A 16235-nucleotide genomic window follows, 5' to 3' on the forward strand; every position below is an offset into this window, starting at 1 on the left:
TTCTGCATGGGATCATTCTCGTGCAAGGAATCTGTACCCGGAGAAAACCGCTGAGAAATAAAGAAGTAGGGCAGAGACCTCAGAGATTTTCTTTTTCCTATCAGGAGTTATTGGGTGGAAAGTATTTGATATGTCAGCTCTCTCTTAACTTCTTGATTTACTTCTGGCTCTCCTCATTGGTTCTCTGGGGCTCCAGTATCTCCTAACTCTTTAAATGATTTCTTTGAGGAAGGAAAGCTCTTCTGTATTATCTGCCAAGCTGGACTGGGATGATTTGAAATCTTCCAATATTTTTCTGTCTTGGATTTCTGGCATGTAAGAACTCATCCTATCTTAACATATCTGGTTTAATCCTTCATGTTCTGGTTGACTTCACCACTGCAAAATATGGTTGGATTCTCCACAGGGACCTGCTGGTTCTGTAGTGGCTAAACAGATTTCTTTCTCTTTCCACCCTTCCTGTTCACACACATTTTAATGCTTTTCAGACTACTAATTGCCATTAATTAACACCATTTGAGATTAATCAAATGGATGGATGGAGATTAATCACTCACCAGTTTAACTGCATTAATCACCCACTAGTTTAGCAGCATTCATCAGATGCTCTAGACCTGACTGGGGTCCAGCCTTGCCACACTGCAACAGGAACCAAAATCAAGGGACGTTTCTCCCACACAGGGGGTTTTCTACATTGCTGCATGGCCAGTGTGTGGTTGGAAGTTCTGAGTATGGTCAGCATTACTTCTCTGCAGGTGCCAGGTGTGTGCCAGGAGCACAGTGATGATTTTTTTTGGCAGCAGCTGTAGGATTTGGCACTGGGCATCACAAACTGGACACTGGGTATGAATTCCCACCAGTATGCAGAGGGAAGGGGCTCACCCCTGGCTCAGCCATAGCACAGGCTGAAAAAACATCTCACAGAGTACCCAGAAGGCAGAACCCACCCCAGCTGTGGGGGAAAACGTGCCCATGGCAGCAAAAGGAAACAACTTCCACACAGGACTGTGGATGGTGGCATGTCCTTGTCAAGGAGCAGAGGGTGGCAAGCAGGGGTGGCAGAAGCAGAGAGCAGCATTATTCAAAATCCATCCTGAGTTAATAGGTGCTTTCAGCTCCAGGATAGTGCAAGGTACAGTCTAGAAGTGATTATTTCAGTGCAGAGCAAAGCATTTCTTTTTAGTGTTGCACTTTAAAGTAACTCCCCCAACTGTAAAGTCCACATCCCTCCATTTCATGATATAAAATACCTACAGATGGACAGGACAGAATAAAAGAAATGCTTGGAAGCCAGAGAATAAAAAAAGCTTCATTGCAAAGGATGCATTTCTGTCTTCTAAATAATCCCTTTGCTGCCATATCCCCTTTCCTGGTGTTCAGAAAAAATATGTATCCCAAACATCTGAGTCCAGTGGGCAGCTTGCAAATATCAATTATAGCACAAAACAAACATGGCAGAGGGCCAAGTCCCACGGTGGTGCACAGAGTCTGAATTCTGCTCAGACAAATGAACCTCTTTGTGCAGGAGCTTAGCTTGGCCCAGGAAGAAAGAAGAGAGGTCTGACTGGCAGGATCAGTCTTCTCCACACAAATGGAAAGTACGGTAATTTTTACAGAAAATCATAATACTATAAAATCATATACTGTATGTATATGTATGTATGTATACCTATCATAACACTGTAAAATCAAACATAAGTTTGGCTAAACTTTTTCAAATTTTGACCAAACACAAAACTTTGTTCTAGTGGGGGTCTGGGTCTTTTTCCCAAGAAAAGGCCCTTTTTCTCCACAAGAAACTGTGTTTTTCCTGTAAAACTCAACAACTAAAACCTCTTTTTTTTTTTTTTTTTTTTTTTTTTTTTTTTTTTTTTAAGCGCATAGACTTTTCCAATTGAAACACCATTTTTCTGGCCGGCCAAAAAATGACGACCCGTTCCGAATCCTTATTTTAAACACCTTATTTTAAACACTGCTTGCACAAAGCCAAACCTATGGGCAGCGAGGACTGCAGCCTGGGGGCCGGGGCAGGATGGGGATGCCGTGGGTTTGCTCAGCTGTCGTGGCAGGAGCGCTCCCGGGATTTTGGCTACTCACAGTCTTTCCGCGTGGCTGCGTCGGGGAGCGGCGTGGCCAGGCTGAGGGTGCTGGACACGCTGGCACTGCCACTGTCCAGGCTGCTGCCGAGGTGTAGCCGCCTCATGTGCCGCACCACTGCCGTGGCGTTGAACGCTTGCTGCAGGAAAACGGCAAGAAAGAAATCGGGAATAGCAAAAGTTGGAGGTGGAAGGGTTGCTTGTGCTCCTCTCCCTGCTGCTCAGTGTCAGAAGGGAATAAACTTGTTGTCTTTCAAATTTTTTCCCGGATTCTAAACTAGGAAGTGCATTATCAAACCTTTGTTCTCCTAAAGCTCAGCTAGGATGCAGTAACCGACAAAAATAATAATATTTGACTGTCTTAGGTTGCAATAAAGGATGTGACCAAAAGTATGTATTCTATCACCATCTGTTGAAACCAGGTGGGGCAGCGAGTCTTATCTTTGTGGCAGATAGTATCTGCTAATGGGTCATCTCTTAAAAACCAGGTGGGGCAGTATTCTTTATCTTTTCACAACCCATCCTTCCTCCAGGGAGATATCTTCTGTTAATGGGCCATTGAGTCCCAGTGCATGACTGATAAAATTACATCATCCCATTGGGAGATGCTTCACCCAGGAGGAGGAGCCAAGCCTTTCCTACCTAGATAAAAACTGAGATTTGGAACACCAAAGCAGCCTTTATCCACTGGATTCCAGAGGAAAGCTGGACCTTTCCACATCATCACTGGACCTTTAGAGGAAAACTGCACCTTCTACAGGAGCACTGCTTCAAATGAACCACACCTGCCACTGCAGGAGAGCTGTAGCCACCATTTAATGGGACTGCTGCCAACACCCTGACTGATGGGGTGTCAGGTCACTGACTCTGTCAGTGTTTTTTTTTTTGTGAGGAATTTGTTCTTTGTAATACTGTATTTTCTATTTTAATTTTTCTAGTAAAGAACTGTTATTCCTATTTCCCATATCCTTGCCCAAGAGCCCCTTAATTTCAAAATTATAATAATTTGGAGGGAGGGGGTTTACATTCTCCATTTCAAAGAAAGGCTCCTGCCTTTCTTAGCAGACAGCTGTCCTTTAAACTAGGACATTGACAAATACATTCCTGCTCAACACACATTTTTTCATGTCCCCGTGTGGTGCTGACCCCACTCCACCAAAAACCATGAGTGCTTTAGATATGAGCAGCCCTGGCTCCATTTCTCACACTCATTACATCTGGTATTTGGTAAACCCATCCTGTATAAAAGGCCCTTCAGGGCCATGTAACCTAAGCCTGGACCAACCATTCTGACCACAATTTTGGGCCCCAAAAGCACTACCCACGGGGGTGGCAGAGCTGTGTGTCAGTGTCACCCACCCCTCAGGACACATCACTTACTCTCCATTTGCTTTTTGCAAAGTTCTTCCGGATCTGGGCGCTGACCGACTCGTGGATGTTTTTGTTGAGTGCTGTATCTCCAGCGATCCTGAAATGGACAGAGCAGGTACATTTTAAGATCTTTTCCTCTCCTTGAATACTCTTACTTTTTCCCCTCAGCAGAGAGGCTGATCCCAGGTGTGACTGCACCTGCAGTGACAATGATTTCCTTCACACACGGGCTCAAACTTCCCACGGCTGCCTCTGCTGGCAGCTCTGCTGGAAAATCTGGGGCAATAAAAGCCAGTGTAGATAAGGCTTGTAGGTCTGGCAGCTACAAAGAGGTATGGGCTGATTTTGTTGGTGCATGGCTGCTTTCTATCACCATTACAGCCCCAGATGAAAACATTCTACCTTTTTTTTTTTCTTTACATCCAAAGACTTTACATCAACAGGCTGAGACTACTTTTAGTCTCAGCTATGCAGAAGCTTCCAGAGCCACTCCAACCTGCCTGATTTCTGTTTGCTCTGGAGATTTTCCTGCCACCCTGCAATGTACATAGTCATTCATCATGATTAATGCAGATTTACAGTAAAGCAGAGACATGGACACTCATTGAAGCAGCACAGGCTGCACAAAGAGCTTAAGCTGAACAAAACTTAACCTAAAAGAATTGATTGATCTTGCATAGTTTCCTTCACAGATAAAGATATCTTCAAATCTTCACTAAACTCTGTTATTTCAAGGGGATTTTATTGATTCATTTAACTCCTCAAGGCATAAGATCTGTTGGAAGAGCAGGCACTGCAATGAGCTGGTGTTGGACCATATGCTGGGGTAATTAGTACTAATGTAGGTGATGCAAGGAGGCAAAGATTGCCTTGCATGTTGTATGTGATACTTTCAGAAATCAAATTTTTTAGCCACTGTGTAGAAAAACAATGTGTATTAGCAATAAAAAATTATAATAAATTTAATAATCCACCAGGACCAGTGTCCCAGTCTGGGAAGCTCCAACAGGATAATCAGAAGGTCAGGGGGACTCAGCAGTCATCTAGTCCTTCTGCCCATGCCAGCTCTGTCAAAATAATGTTGACAAATATTTGACAAACTAAAAGATCTCCAAAAAGATGGAGACTCCTCAGGCAACCTATTCCAGTGCCTCACTATCTCCTAGAAGACAGAAAATAGTTTATTCCCTTTGTCTTTGAAGCATCCTTTCACATATTTGAAGACTGTTATCATGACTTCTCTCAGTCTTCTCTTCTCTAGACTAAACAAACTGATTCTTTCACTGTTTCTCCATAACTCATGTTTTCTAATCCTCTGATCTAGTGAACTCCTCTGGACTTTCTCCAACTAGTCCACATCTTCCTTTGAGGGTAGCACCCGAACTTTCTCTGTTTTCCAACTAAGGCAGCAGAATGGCAGCACTGCTTTGTGCTTCTGAAAGACAAAACTCTGCTTACATACCCCAGCCTGCTGCTTCCATTTATGTGTCCTGTGCATTGGAGGCAGCCCTTTTGCTTTGCCCAGATCATTCCACACTGTAGCCCTGTTCTTCTAAGGACATGCTGCTTTTTCTGCCTTCATGTCCTTGGCACATCTAAGACGTGCTGAGAACAGCCTTCTCCAAATTGCTGCCTGCCTTCCAGCTGACAGCCACCTCTCAGGATCTTCACCAGAGAGATGAGAGGAATGACTGACCCTTGGGAGGACTAAACCCTCATGTCCCAAGAGTGGAGACCCACCAATCCCATCCTGTTGTAACTGAGCTCATCTCTATTGGGTTATTCAAGAGTGCTGGAGCCAGCAGGACTGTGGGCAGGAAGGAGCAGGGCTCCCTTTCAGGGCGACCCTCTCCCAGCTGGGAAGGGTCCTGTCTCACTGCCACTGCCATGTAGCCTCTGCCTCAAGCAGACAGAAGAACTGGGCAAAGCACAGCTCCCAAATAGCTCCTGACTTCCTCTCTTGGGTCCTGTGCTGTTGATAGAGAAAGGGAGGTGTTTGGCTGAGAACTGGTTGATCTTCAGATCTTTATTTGAAGATGATTCCTTCTGATCACCTTTCTCACTGACAGCAAGGCAAGTTGGATTTCCTGGATTTCCCACTGGGGCCAGGTGACCAAAATCTTTGTGAGGCAATATCTGGGTTAAGTGTCATGTTCACTGCTCCATCCTCTGTCCTGCACAGTGAATATTGCCAGGCTCAGCACACACCCTGATGGATCCCAAGCAGTCCACACTCCCACACAGCCCTAGCAGAGTTTCCTAGTGGGAATGCAAACCACTAGTCAGAGTCATTCCAAAATGTCACGAGCACTCTGCTCTGTCCAAGAACAGCTCCTTGGTGAGGGCAGGTGCCCTCAACACACACCAGCTGGGAGCACTGGCTGTCACACTACAGATCTCAGAAGAAACTACAAGCCAAACCATCCCTTCAGTAACTGATCAAAGAGACCAAGACAGAAAATTCACTTACACTTGCAAATGACATTTTTCCAGCAAAGCTAATGATGCATTTTACAAACAAGGTGGTTAACAAACTCTATAAGAACAGATACTATTTCCCACCTGTCAAATCTTATTTTGGAAACATAGAACAAGTTCTTGGGGCATGATGCCTTTGCCAGCTCTTCCAGAAGATTGTTCTTGCCAGTTTCCACAACTATTTGAAAATACATTTTTGTCATATGAAGATTTTGATTGGGCGTGCAGCCCCAATGCAGGCTATATTTTTTATTATTATTTAGCTTAGGGATCATTTTCTGGAATGATGGTGGTTTCAAAAAGAAACTGCTGGTTTCAAGAATTCACAGACTGCCTTCTATCACGCCTAACTCTATGTTCACTATGCAATTCTTATAATTCCAGGAAAAAAGTCTTGGTATTTAGGTGTTTTCCAGATAGGCAGAATAGTATTTGCTTACTTCACAAGGGGGTGGATGTCCTGTGAAGCCCTCAGATGCTACAGCAGTGGAACCATCCTACACCTTCGGTCTCTTCAGCAACATTAGCACCTCGCAGAAGATAGCTCCTAATCAGAGCAAAATACCAGCACTGCTGGGGCTAATTTAGTGCAGCAGGAGCTGTTCAAACACGTGCTGGCAGGCTGAGTGGTGTGGCTCAGAATGCAGCCTCAGCTGCCAAAGTCAGGATGGGATTGCTCCCCAAGCTGCCTTTGAAGAAATACCCTGCTAATCCTGCAATGCTGTAACATGAGCACTCTGCTTCCAGACTCTATTTTGCACTTGGAGGATTTTGTAACTTTTATGAAACACTCCTGGTGTTATAGTGTTTAGAGTATAGCTTTACTTCTAGGAAAACAAGAGCAATGTTATCATCCCTTTGCTGTTGGTGCTTTTCTGGAGATGTGTGGGTTTCAGGACACAGAAGAGGTGGAGGTGAGCAGGGAGAAGTCACATCTTTTGTAGTCTCAGCTGGTGGATATGAAAACTGAGATATGCCTTGGATACACAGATCTACTCTGTGGTGGGTATCATGACCATCCTCACATCTATACCAAATGTATTTAATCATGAATTTTAGTTCCCTTGCTGAGAAAAGAAAGAATTAAATAAGAGATACTGGTTTTAGTGCATTTATAATTTCCCTTCTGCATTTCCCCAACCCCCCAATTCCACAGGCTATAAACCATCTCCTTTTTCCTTTTAGAACAAAAATACCTTAGTATCTTTCTTTTTTTTTTTTCTTTCTTTCTTCCTCCCTCTCTAGCAGAACATATACTTTACCTCTAGAAATCAGCTCCATTTTCACTGAGAAACTGCAATCAACTTGAGCTAATCAGATTGATGCTTATCTAGTTCTGAACAATAGTTTCTGGCTTTGCAGTTAACTTTGAAGTTAACTATGTCAGCACTGAAGTTTTTTGTTTTTTTTTTACCAACTGTACTGCTTGGCCCAGTAAAAGACATTGTTTCTATCTACCACACATACACACAAAAATAAAATTAAATAAATCAGAATAATGCATCGTCTGTCATCCTGCTGAGCATCACTCAAAACCAAGCAAGGACTGATTAGTCTAAGTGGAACCTGGATTTTCTCTCAGGACTCCCTTTTTTGCATCACCTGAAAGCAGCTGCATCCTAACAATGCTTTGGGGAACTTTATGTAGAAGCTGGTTTTCTATCCAGTTGTCAATATAAAACTGTCTCAATGCACAGAATTGGATACCAAGAGACCAAGAATGATGGCTCCCCATCCCAAACACATGCACTGAAGCAAAGAAGGGTATTTCTCATGAATAACCATAACAAATATAATCCTGCACATGAGAGGAATCTAATTTGCTGATCAAATATTATTTCATAGTATCTAATTTATTTTAGCTCTCTAGCTGACTTCAAACTTATCACACCAATTTATCTGGCCATACCACTTCTAAGCTTTGAGAGGAACCTCCAATAAAGACAAAACCAGCAAATTTCCTTTTGGACAGTTCTTCACTAGCATGCTGTAAGCAAATGTCTCTCTCATCCTCCCTGCCCACCAAGGCAGGCAGAACCTTTCATCTACCATTATTTTCTGAACCTTCCTTCTGAAGGCAGCCAACTCAAATGCTGTGCTGGCCAAAAAGTGCTTGGAAATACTCCTGAGTATGATGACAGGAAACATGGAGTTAGCTGTAATGGATAATGCTGAGGGATCATAACTCTTCTATATGCACACACACACATCCATGCATGTGTATAAATACACACACACACACTGTATCAGTGATGTTCCAAAATAAATAGAGTGCAGGGATGAACTCGATAAGAGTTTGATTTAATGTTGTAAACATCAGCAGTTCCCTTCAGGAAGGCCTTTTCACACTTCAAACAATATTGTCTGAGAACTGAGCTCTTTGTAAACCATGGGTGGAAATTATTATCTGGCTTGTGCTCTCTGGCACATCACCAACACTTGGAGTCATGGTCACCATTTGCAGAGGCTCAGTCCTTGCCAGAGCTTTGTGGTTCCCCAGTTTAGGCGTGGCTGGACATTGGCACATCCCAAGGATCCTCTCTCCCTCTGCACAAGCAATGGGGAAATGCCAGGACCACACTCCTACCTGCAGACACTGGGGTCTAACTGGTGCCACAGGCTCCTTCTCCCTTCTACAGTCTGTGTATTCACAATCTCTTTATGGAGGCAATTAATCCATCATCCTTTAATTTAGATGTCCCAAATTGCCTTTGATGCCATGAGTGCCTTCAGCACACAGCTTTAAATCCCATTTAAGTTCACTTGGTTAATGCATGACAGAGTAAATAAATTCATGGCAGCCCTTCTAACTCCTGTATTACCTTCACAACTATTGGACTTTGTCCTCACCCTCTGAGCACTGCTTTCTTTCCCTCTGATCTGAGCCTGAAGGCTGAATTTGGCTCTGCAGGACCTAGTTTGACCTGATGGGGAGCACACTTTGATAATCCTTGTGGGTCCCTTCCACCTCAGGATATTCTGTTTCTATGAGTCTATAGCTGGAAAAAACAGGTCCTCAGGTTTCTGCTGTTCCCCCCTAATCTCTGCAGGCTGAGCCACTGCACTAAACAGGATGTGGGCTCTGACATGGCAATATATTTAATAAACTTAATTGCTGTCTTTAATATGAGCCAGGGAAACGTTAAAATGTATCAGGCTGCAGCAAAATCACCCCATTCTTTTGTTAACTTCATTTTCCATGTCCTTTTTGAAAAGTCACAGTGGGAAAAGCTGTGCAGAACACTGCACCTTTGCAACACACATTAACAGTGCAAACCTCACTGAAAGATACATTATAAAATAAATAACTTTTGCAATGGAAAGCATAAGTCATCTATATATTAAACTGGAGAAATCTGTGTAAATGGACAGGCAGGGGTGGAGTCATTATACCAACAAATCTCACACATTGTACTGTTTCTGCTACCATACTTCACTGCAATTATTAGCCTTGTTTTCTGCCAGCTCTGAGTTTAACATACCATCCCCCTACCAAGGCCATTTGATTATAAATAGCAAGACATCACATAAATGCAGGCATGTGGCAAGCAGATACACTGCACAAAAGTGGGCCATTGGGAAGAAGTGTAGACTTTTTTTAGGGTCTGATCCCGTGCAAAACGTTTAGTCATGCAAATAGCTGTCTATTCTGGAGCAGTTTCCCAAAATTCAAAGATATTATTAACCTTAAAGGCACAAATGTAATATCTTGCAAGATCCAGTTCCTGCAAGCCCTGTTTGGAAGGTTTTAGTGAAAACATGGTGATTAAAATAAAAGGTGTGTTTTAGAATCACTTTGTTCTTCACAAATGCTATGTATTGAAACAACAAAATCTCATGGCCAGGTACACATGTCATGCACAGTTAACTACTTTCAGCACAATCAGATTATAAAGTATGTATTCATTATTCATGATTTGATAGGTTTCTTCCTAATTTGTGAAGATCTCAAAGATCTGATACTGCAGAGGAAGATTTCACAGGAGGAAGAATAAGGGAAAGCTGGAAAATGTTACTCCATGGAGCCACCTCACCAGATATATATTAATATCTACCATTTGCACAGCAACAGTGGCCCAGGCAGGCCTGTGTTCTGCTGCTGAAACAAGGAGACAAACCCCAACCCTCACTGAAGTCTGGCAGAACTCCCACTAGCCACAGTGGAATCAGGATTTCTCTTCATGAGACCTCTAGGGTTGAAAGATGCTTCTCCAGTTATGCTGCTTGTGCAGTTATGCTGCTTGTGCAGACAAGAAAAAATACCTTTTATGAGAACCCATCAAGGGCTGTTTGCAGTGCCAGCACTCTGCAAAACCATATAATTTATGTGTCCACTCCAGCCTGCTCTGATCATCTCTTCCCACTAAGCCAACAGTCTCATGTTCCTCTGCCCTGATAACACAGAGAAGATGCTCTCTGGGCACTGTGGAAGGTGATGTAGCCAAGGGGGATGTGTGCTGAAAAATCCATGCTCATCTGAAAAGAGGTGTGGGATGATACAAAAGCTGAGGTTCCCTCTCTCTGCTGGTTGCACATGTGCACCCCTGTCTCCAGCTGCTCCAACACTGAATGCAGCCATGAGAGAGAGGAACTCGGGAAACTGTTGGAAACTTAAATACCCCCAGGATGAGAGAAGGACACAGCTGACCACTGAGACAAAGCACAGAACTCTCTCCCACCTGCACTGAAAAAGCCTTCCTTCCCTTCCAGGAGAAGGAAAGGATGTCACTGCCACAGATCTAATGGCTAGAATGAGATAAGAAGCAGTAAAACCCTCACTATTTCCTGACATAAGGGATCTAGGTGGAAAATGCTCCTTGAGCAATGCTTTGGCTAAAGGAGATCCTATCACTAATTCCAAAATAACATCTGGATAAGCAGCCATGATTATCCAAAAAGGCATTTATCTCTACGGGATCCAAACCCTCAAAACAAACAAAAAAAAAAAAAACCCAAAAAAAATAAAAAAAAAAAAACAAAAACCAAAAAAAAAAAAAAAAAACCACTGCACAACTCTCCAGAGAGTTCCATACCTGCAACATTCATGCTACAGGAAACTTTTCAGAACAAGGGGGAATGAGATGGAATATTGCTCATGAGAACATGAGGAAGAGAAAGGCAGCTCTGAAGCCATAGCTTTGGAAATCTCCATGCTTTGTTTTCAGTACAGCTGTCCTGTAATCCCCTGGCACAGGTTTTCTCTGTGTCTAAAGGAGGTGGATTCAGGATGTGGGGTGGAAACACAGTGAATATTTTCATCCTCCCTTCTGCAGTGCCATTAGCATGTCTGACATTTCAAAGGCTGACCCTGAGCTGTGCTGGGAGCAGTGTCAGAACTTGAAGTCTTTGAAATGAACCACTGGATGGCAAAGTCAGCCTGGCAGAAGAAGACCCCCTGCCACAGAAATGGGGAAAAACCTTTTTTGGGGCGGGGGTGTGTTTTTAAATGGGAGATTGGATTCTGTGGAAAATAGTACGAAATATGCAGCAGTCTGTGAGTTTCCATTGGCCCTTGGCCATGACTTGCAAAAGAAAAAAAACAACAAACCACACAAAAAAAGGAATGAAAACACTTTTTATCATTCTGTTCCTTTCAAGGGCCCAGAAGCTGTGTGTGTTACGAGTGCCACGTTTCTTTGTTGCACTCCAGCCACCAACACAGATGCAGCAGGGCCAGGAGCTGGATGCTTACATTTTGTATATTTTGGATGTAAGGCTTTGGAAAATCTGTCTCTGAGCTGTACAAATGGTCACCTCACTCCCTACTGGGAGCTGCATTCCCATTGTTTACTCTGTATTCCTAATAGTGACTTGTTTAATTTCACAGAGCTCAGGTCAGTATCACTTAGAACCAGGGTGGGATTTTTTTTTTTCATCTCACAAAAGCAGGATTTAATTTCTCAAATTTCATTTTTGTAGCACAGACAATGCCAAAGGAAATGGCATTTGGGGCAATTGTGATAGTATTGAAACAGAGTCTAATGCACACCTGGGGTGAAAATGTCATGCTATTAACTCTTTTCTGTTGCAGCTGTTATAAAAACAAAAATAATACCTCACCTTGCTTATATAATGTCCCCTGCCCTAAAAGAGTTAGATCCAGAGCCCATGTGTGGGTGCAGCTGTGTGGGATGATGCTCTCAGTCACTCAGGGCTGGTCAAAAGTACATGAGTCACCCTTGTTCCAGCTACACAAACCTTGGGTAATGTTGGTGAAGTCACTCATATGCAAAGGCATCATTTAACTTAAAGCACTTTAATAATTTTGGCACATCCCACTGCTGCACTACAGTCAACATACATAATTCAGCATTTTACTAATCCTTACACAGGTTGGTGCATTAAAGTCCATTACAGTTTTCCAGGAAAATCTGGAGGACAAAGGCAGGGGATGTAAGAATAAAAGCACAGAGTTATGTAGTAGAGGTCAGTACAGAATGTGACAGAAAAAACACTTTCATGCATGAATGTAAAAAGGTGCTCTGTGTCCTGAGGCTTTCTCAGAGCAGTGAGTGCTGCTTACCAAGGGTGTCTTGCTGCTTGCTCACAGGTGTATCTTTTATTAGGGTCCTTCTCCATCAAATTACGAATGAAGTCTTTAGCTGAAAAAAAAAAAAAAAAGAATTACTGAAATTATTGAAAGCAATAGAGTTGATGCCCAGTTCTGCTGCCACATGATGAGCCAACAACACTGATCAGGCTACCAAGTGCCATCTGGCCACAGCACAAGAAAATGGCCCTGGGTCATTTGTTATTTATTAGCATAGATAGAACCAAAGTGATTTAGGACCAAATCCAAGCTATTTAGTGCACCAGATAAAAGCTGAAGGCATCTACTCCTGCAGGTATATGGGATGGATAATTCAGAGTCAGCAGAATACTGCTCTGCCAGCTCCTGGGTCCCTGGTCAGCCACGTGCTGCATCTCCTTGGTGGTCTGAATGTGGCTACTGGATGTGCTGAGTGGGGAGGGAGGAGGTCAGATGCCACAGTAAGGGGAGCTTCACATTGCTCACTCCAAGCAGTCACACACATGGACAGCTGTGAGAACATGTTGCCTATTTAAGAGGAATTCAGCAAGGAAAATGGGCTCCCTGGAGCAGGAGGCAGTGTGTTTTTAATCCACACTATAATGGAAGGAATGGAGATTGCAGTGTGGCATGCTTCCAGCAGTTTCAGGACACTGCAGCTGAAGGAGCCACAGCAAAGCCAAATATGGCAGGAAAATCTTTGTGCTGATTTAGGTGATGGACTTTCCCCCACGAGGCAGAAAGGTCTGCCAGCAGACCTTCATATTTTCTCTGAAAATCCTTATTAGTTTAAAAAAACTTCTCATCACATATATTTTTGAGCAATCCATCACAATAATATCTGGACTGCAGATGTAAGCAGCATAAAATGTTGCTCTGTGTGGAGATAAGAAAATATATAATCATCTTTATAATAAAAACACTCAATTTTTATCTCCCCAGCCTCAATCAGTAGCACTAATAAATCAGAAAAGTATATTTTTAGGGATATTTTTACATGATGGAATATTCCTAGAATTCATTTCTTCTTCTGCATGAAGCAGAAGATGTTTCCCTGGGTTGGACAGAGCAAGGACACTGAGCTTGGGTGACCTCTTTGAGACTGCATAGTGTGTCAGGGACAGATGCAGGTGCAAGGCTGAATGTCCCCTGCTGTCACCCCTGGTCACAGACCCGTGCTGGAGCCAGGAGCCCTTAGGAACATCTGCCTGTAGCACATTTGGTGTATCTGCCCCTCTGCCAGGCTGACTGGAGCAGGGGCAGGTGGGTACTATGGGTTAAATGTCTCCTGACTGGTGAGGAACATCCACCCACATGGACAGTCCTTCCAGTTTCTGGATTTATTCACCTGCCCATTTAAAAGCCATTAATTTCTTGTTTTTTGCTGCACAGAATGAGGACTTGCTTTGGAGCTGCAGTGAAGTGTCAGCAACAGAGCCAAGCTCATTTGCCACCTCTTTATTAATGACATATTAACAATCTTCTTTTCTCTGGGATACAATGAAGAAATTAAGCTGCTTTTTCTTCTTGGGACTGCCATCTTTATCTGCTGTTTGAGCTATGTTTTTGTGTGTGACTGGATAAAACAGTGCCTAATTTGTCTCCTGCAGAAACAAACTCCCATTACTATTTGAGCCAAAAGAAATTCCCATTCCCACTGGTGTTCAGTTCAAAGGATGTCTGCACATGATGAAGGGTGCAGGTTCATGCCTGGGGGGATGATGCATGCAATAGGCACAGGTGCATGCATGGTTGCTGCAATTTAAAGAGCAGTAGCTACTTACCAGACTCAGAGATGTCATCCCAGTATGGAGAGTCAAACTCATACTCTGCCTTAAGGATCTGCTCAAAGAGTTTGGAGTCGTTTTCATCATAGAAAGGGGGATATCCACAGAGCCTAAGGGAGAACAGGAAAAGAGAGAGGTGACCACTGGATACATCTCTGTCCAGAAGGTAAGAAGGAGGGAGGGAGAAGGAGAAACTCTCACTTAAGGCTTGCCCCAGTAAGTTTTCAAACAGGCAAGTGCTATTTCTTCAGGGACATGTAAACCCACTTCTGTCCTGGACAACGTGGAATTCTGCCTGGAAACCTGGTGCTGTTGACCTCATGCTGACTCATGCAGATAGCCTGGCCTCTCTCTGCATGCTTTTGAGTGTTCAACCAGAGGAATAGTTTTATTACACAGACATGACCCCTCTCCTGTACAAGTGCTGAGAGGAGATTTCATGAGCTAAACCCTACATCCACAGAGCATCAGCCCCTCTAATCCCTCAGCACATCCAGAAGAGCTGGTGCAAAGCAGGACAAGGAGCCCTGCAGAGCTTTCAGGCAGAGGGTATAATGCATCTGCAGGATGTGCTGGGCTCTGTGTCCCCAGGCACAGTGGGGAGGATGCCCAGGAGCCCATCCACTCTGCAGCAGAGCTTGCAAGGGCTGCACATGGACCTGCTGCTGCTGCAGACACAGGGAGAGCCTCTCCCTGTCTCACTCCTGCAAGTGATTTTGCTGACCACATCCAACTGCCTGCCTTGCCTGAGGCTAACAACAGTCCTGCCCTGGTTTTCAGGGTTCATAGTCAGACTTCTTAGAAAACCTAGCCCCAGGACAAGCAGGACATTGAACATTATGTGCCTAGTTTGAGCTAATACATTCAGGGTGCACCCTCCCAGTGCTGCAGAGCAGGACAGCCACCATGCAGAGGAAGGGCTGGATGTGGGAAAAGCACATCTGGCACTGCATTAAGCAGTGCAGTGATAAAACTTGTGTGTCAGAGATCCCTCACACCCAGCTGCTGCTGCAGGCACTATTCTGTCCCACTCTGCACAGACATGCCAGCAGAGACAACCCTTCTTCAAGTTCGAACACCAATGTCGCAAAGTGCAGATTTATCTCTGAGGCTGGCCCAAGATTTTAGCAAACCCATCCTGCTCACAGTTAAACAGACCTTCCTGCCTCTGTGTAGACATGATACAATTTTTCCCTCTTATTGCTGTTCTTTGGTCTAACTCATTCTTTCACATACTTTACTGATACTGAAATGATCTTTTTTTCCTAGAGTTTTTTTTAAACTCTGAGTCAATCAATCTCAATAAAGCATTTAATTGGAGAGAGCCAGTCATTACAAACAGACTGTAGATCTAGCTCAGAAGCAACAACAGAGCAAGGGGGGGAAACTGCAAGAAATGAAATACTTGAGTTATTTATAACCCAAAGCCAGCCGGCTGCCCTGGAGGTTATTTGAAGCAACTCAACACTTGAGGGTGAAAGAAGCAATGTTTTGTTAGCTCTGAAGAGCCAGTGTGCCTGATAAATAATTTAAATACTGAGTGAGATGTTGATCTGAATCACATCCACTGACCTGGGAGAGCTCTACTGAAATTTGCAGCATGACAACGAATCTGGCTCAGCTGAACCAGAAATCTCTCTGTCTCAGAGAGCAGATGAGCCAGTCCTCATCTGTGTCCCACTGGATGACTGCCATGATCAAAACCAGTAAGATAACCTCATGCCAGACAATTGTGTATGTGCAGAGCAAGACTGTGCACCCACTTAATGGACATGTGCTTGTGTGTGGGGCTGGGTGCTGCTGTTTGAAACCCTGTGGTGCAGGTGGTGAATGAGAAGGGTCCTCAAAATGCTGAATTTAAGCAAATGCCAAAAAGCCACTATGTACATGGACAACAAAGGAAAAACATCTGGTACTTAATGAAGAAACTGGATCCATAATCAGTGTGCAGCTCTACAGGTATCTGTGAAGAGC

At 43.7% G+C, this 16235-nt stretch overlaps 1 protein-coding gene across 2 annotated transcripts in view; it reads right to left on the reverse strand.

Moving 5' to 3' along the window:
• The window catches only part of CAMK1D (calcium/calmodulin dependent protein kinase ID), an 81684-nt gene that overhangs the window by 8892 nt on the left and 56557 nt on the right, over positions 1 to 16235 (reverse strand). For both annotated transcript variants that reach the window (XM_056515699.1, XM_056515691.1), the window contains exons 5-8: positions 14259 to 14371; positions 12469 to 12547; positions 3477 to 3564; positions 2098 to 2236 (exon numbers count right to left, since the gene is read on the reverse strand). In XM_056515699.1, coding sequence (XP_056371674.1) covers positions 2098 to 2236; positions 3477 to 3564; positions 12469 to 12547; positions 14259 to 14371 — 419 coding nt within the window. The remainder of the gene's footprint in view (positions 1 to 2097; positions 2237 to 3476; positions 3565 to 12468; positions 12548 to 14258; positions 14372 to 16235) is intronic.

This window comes from Oenanthe melanoleuca, chromosome 1A (assembly GCF_029582105.1).
Source record: "Oenanthe melanoleuca isolate GR-GAL-2019-014 chromosome 1A, OMel1.0, whole genome shotgun sequence".
Taxonomy (NCBI): Eukaryota; Metazoa; Chordata; class Aves; order Passeriformes; family Muscicapidae; genus Oenanthe; species Oenanthe melanoleuca.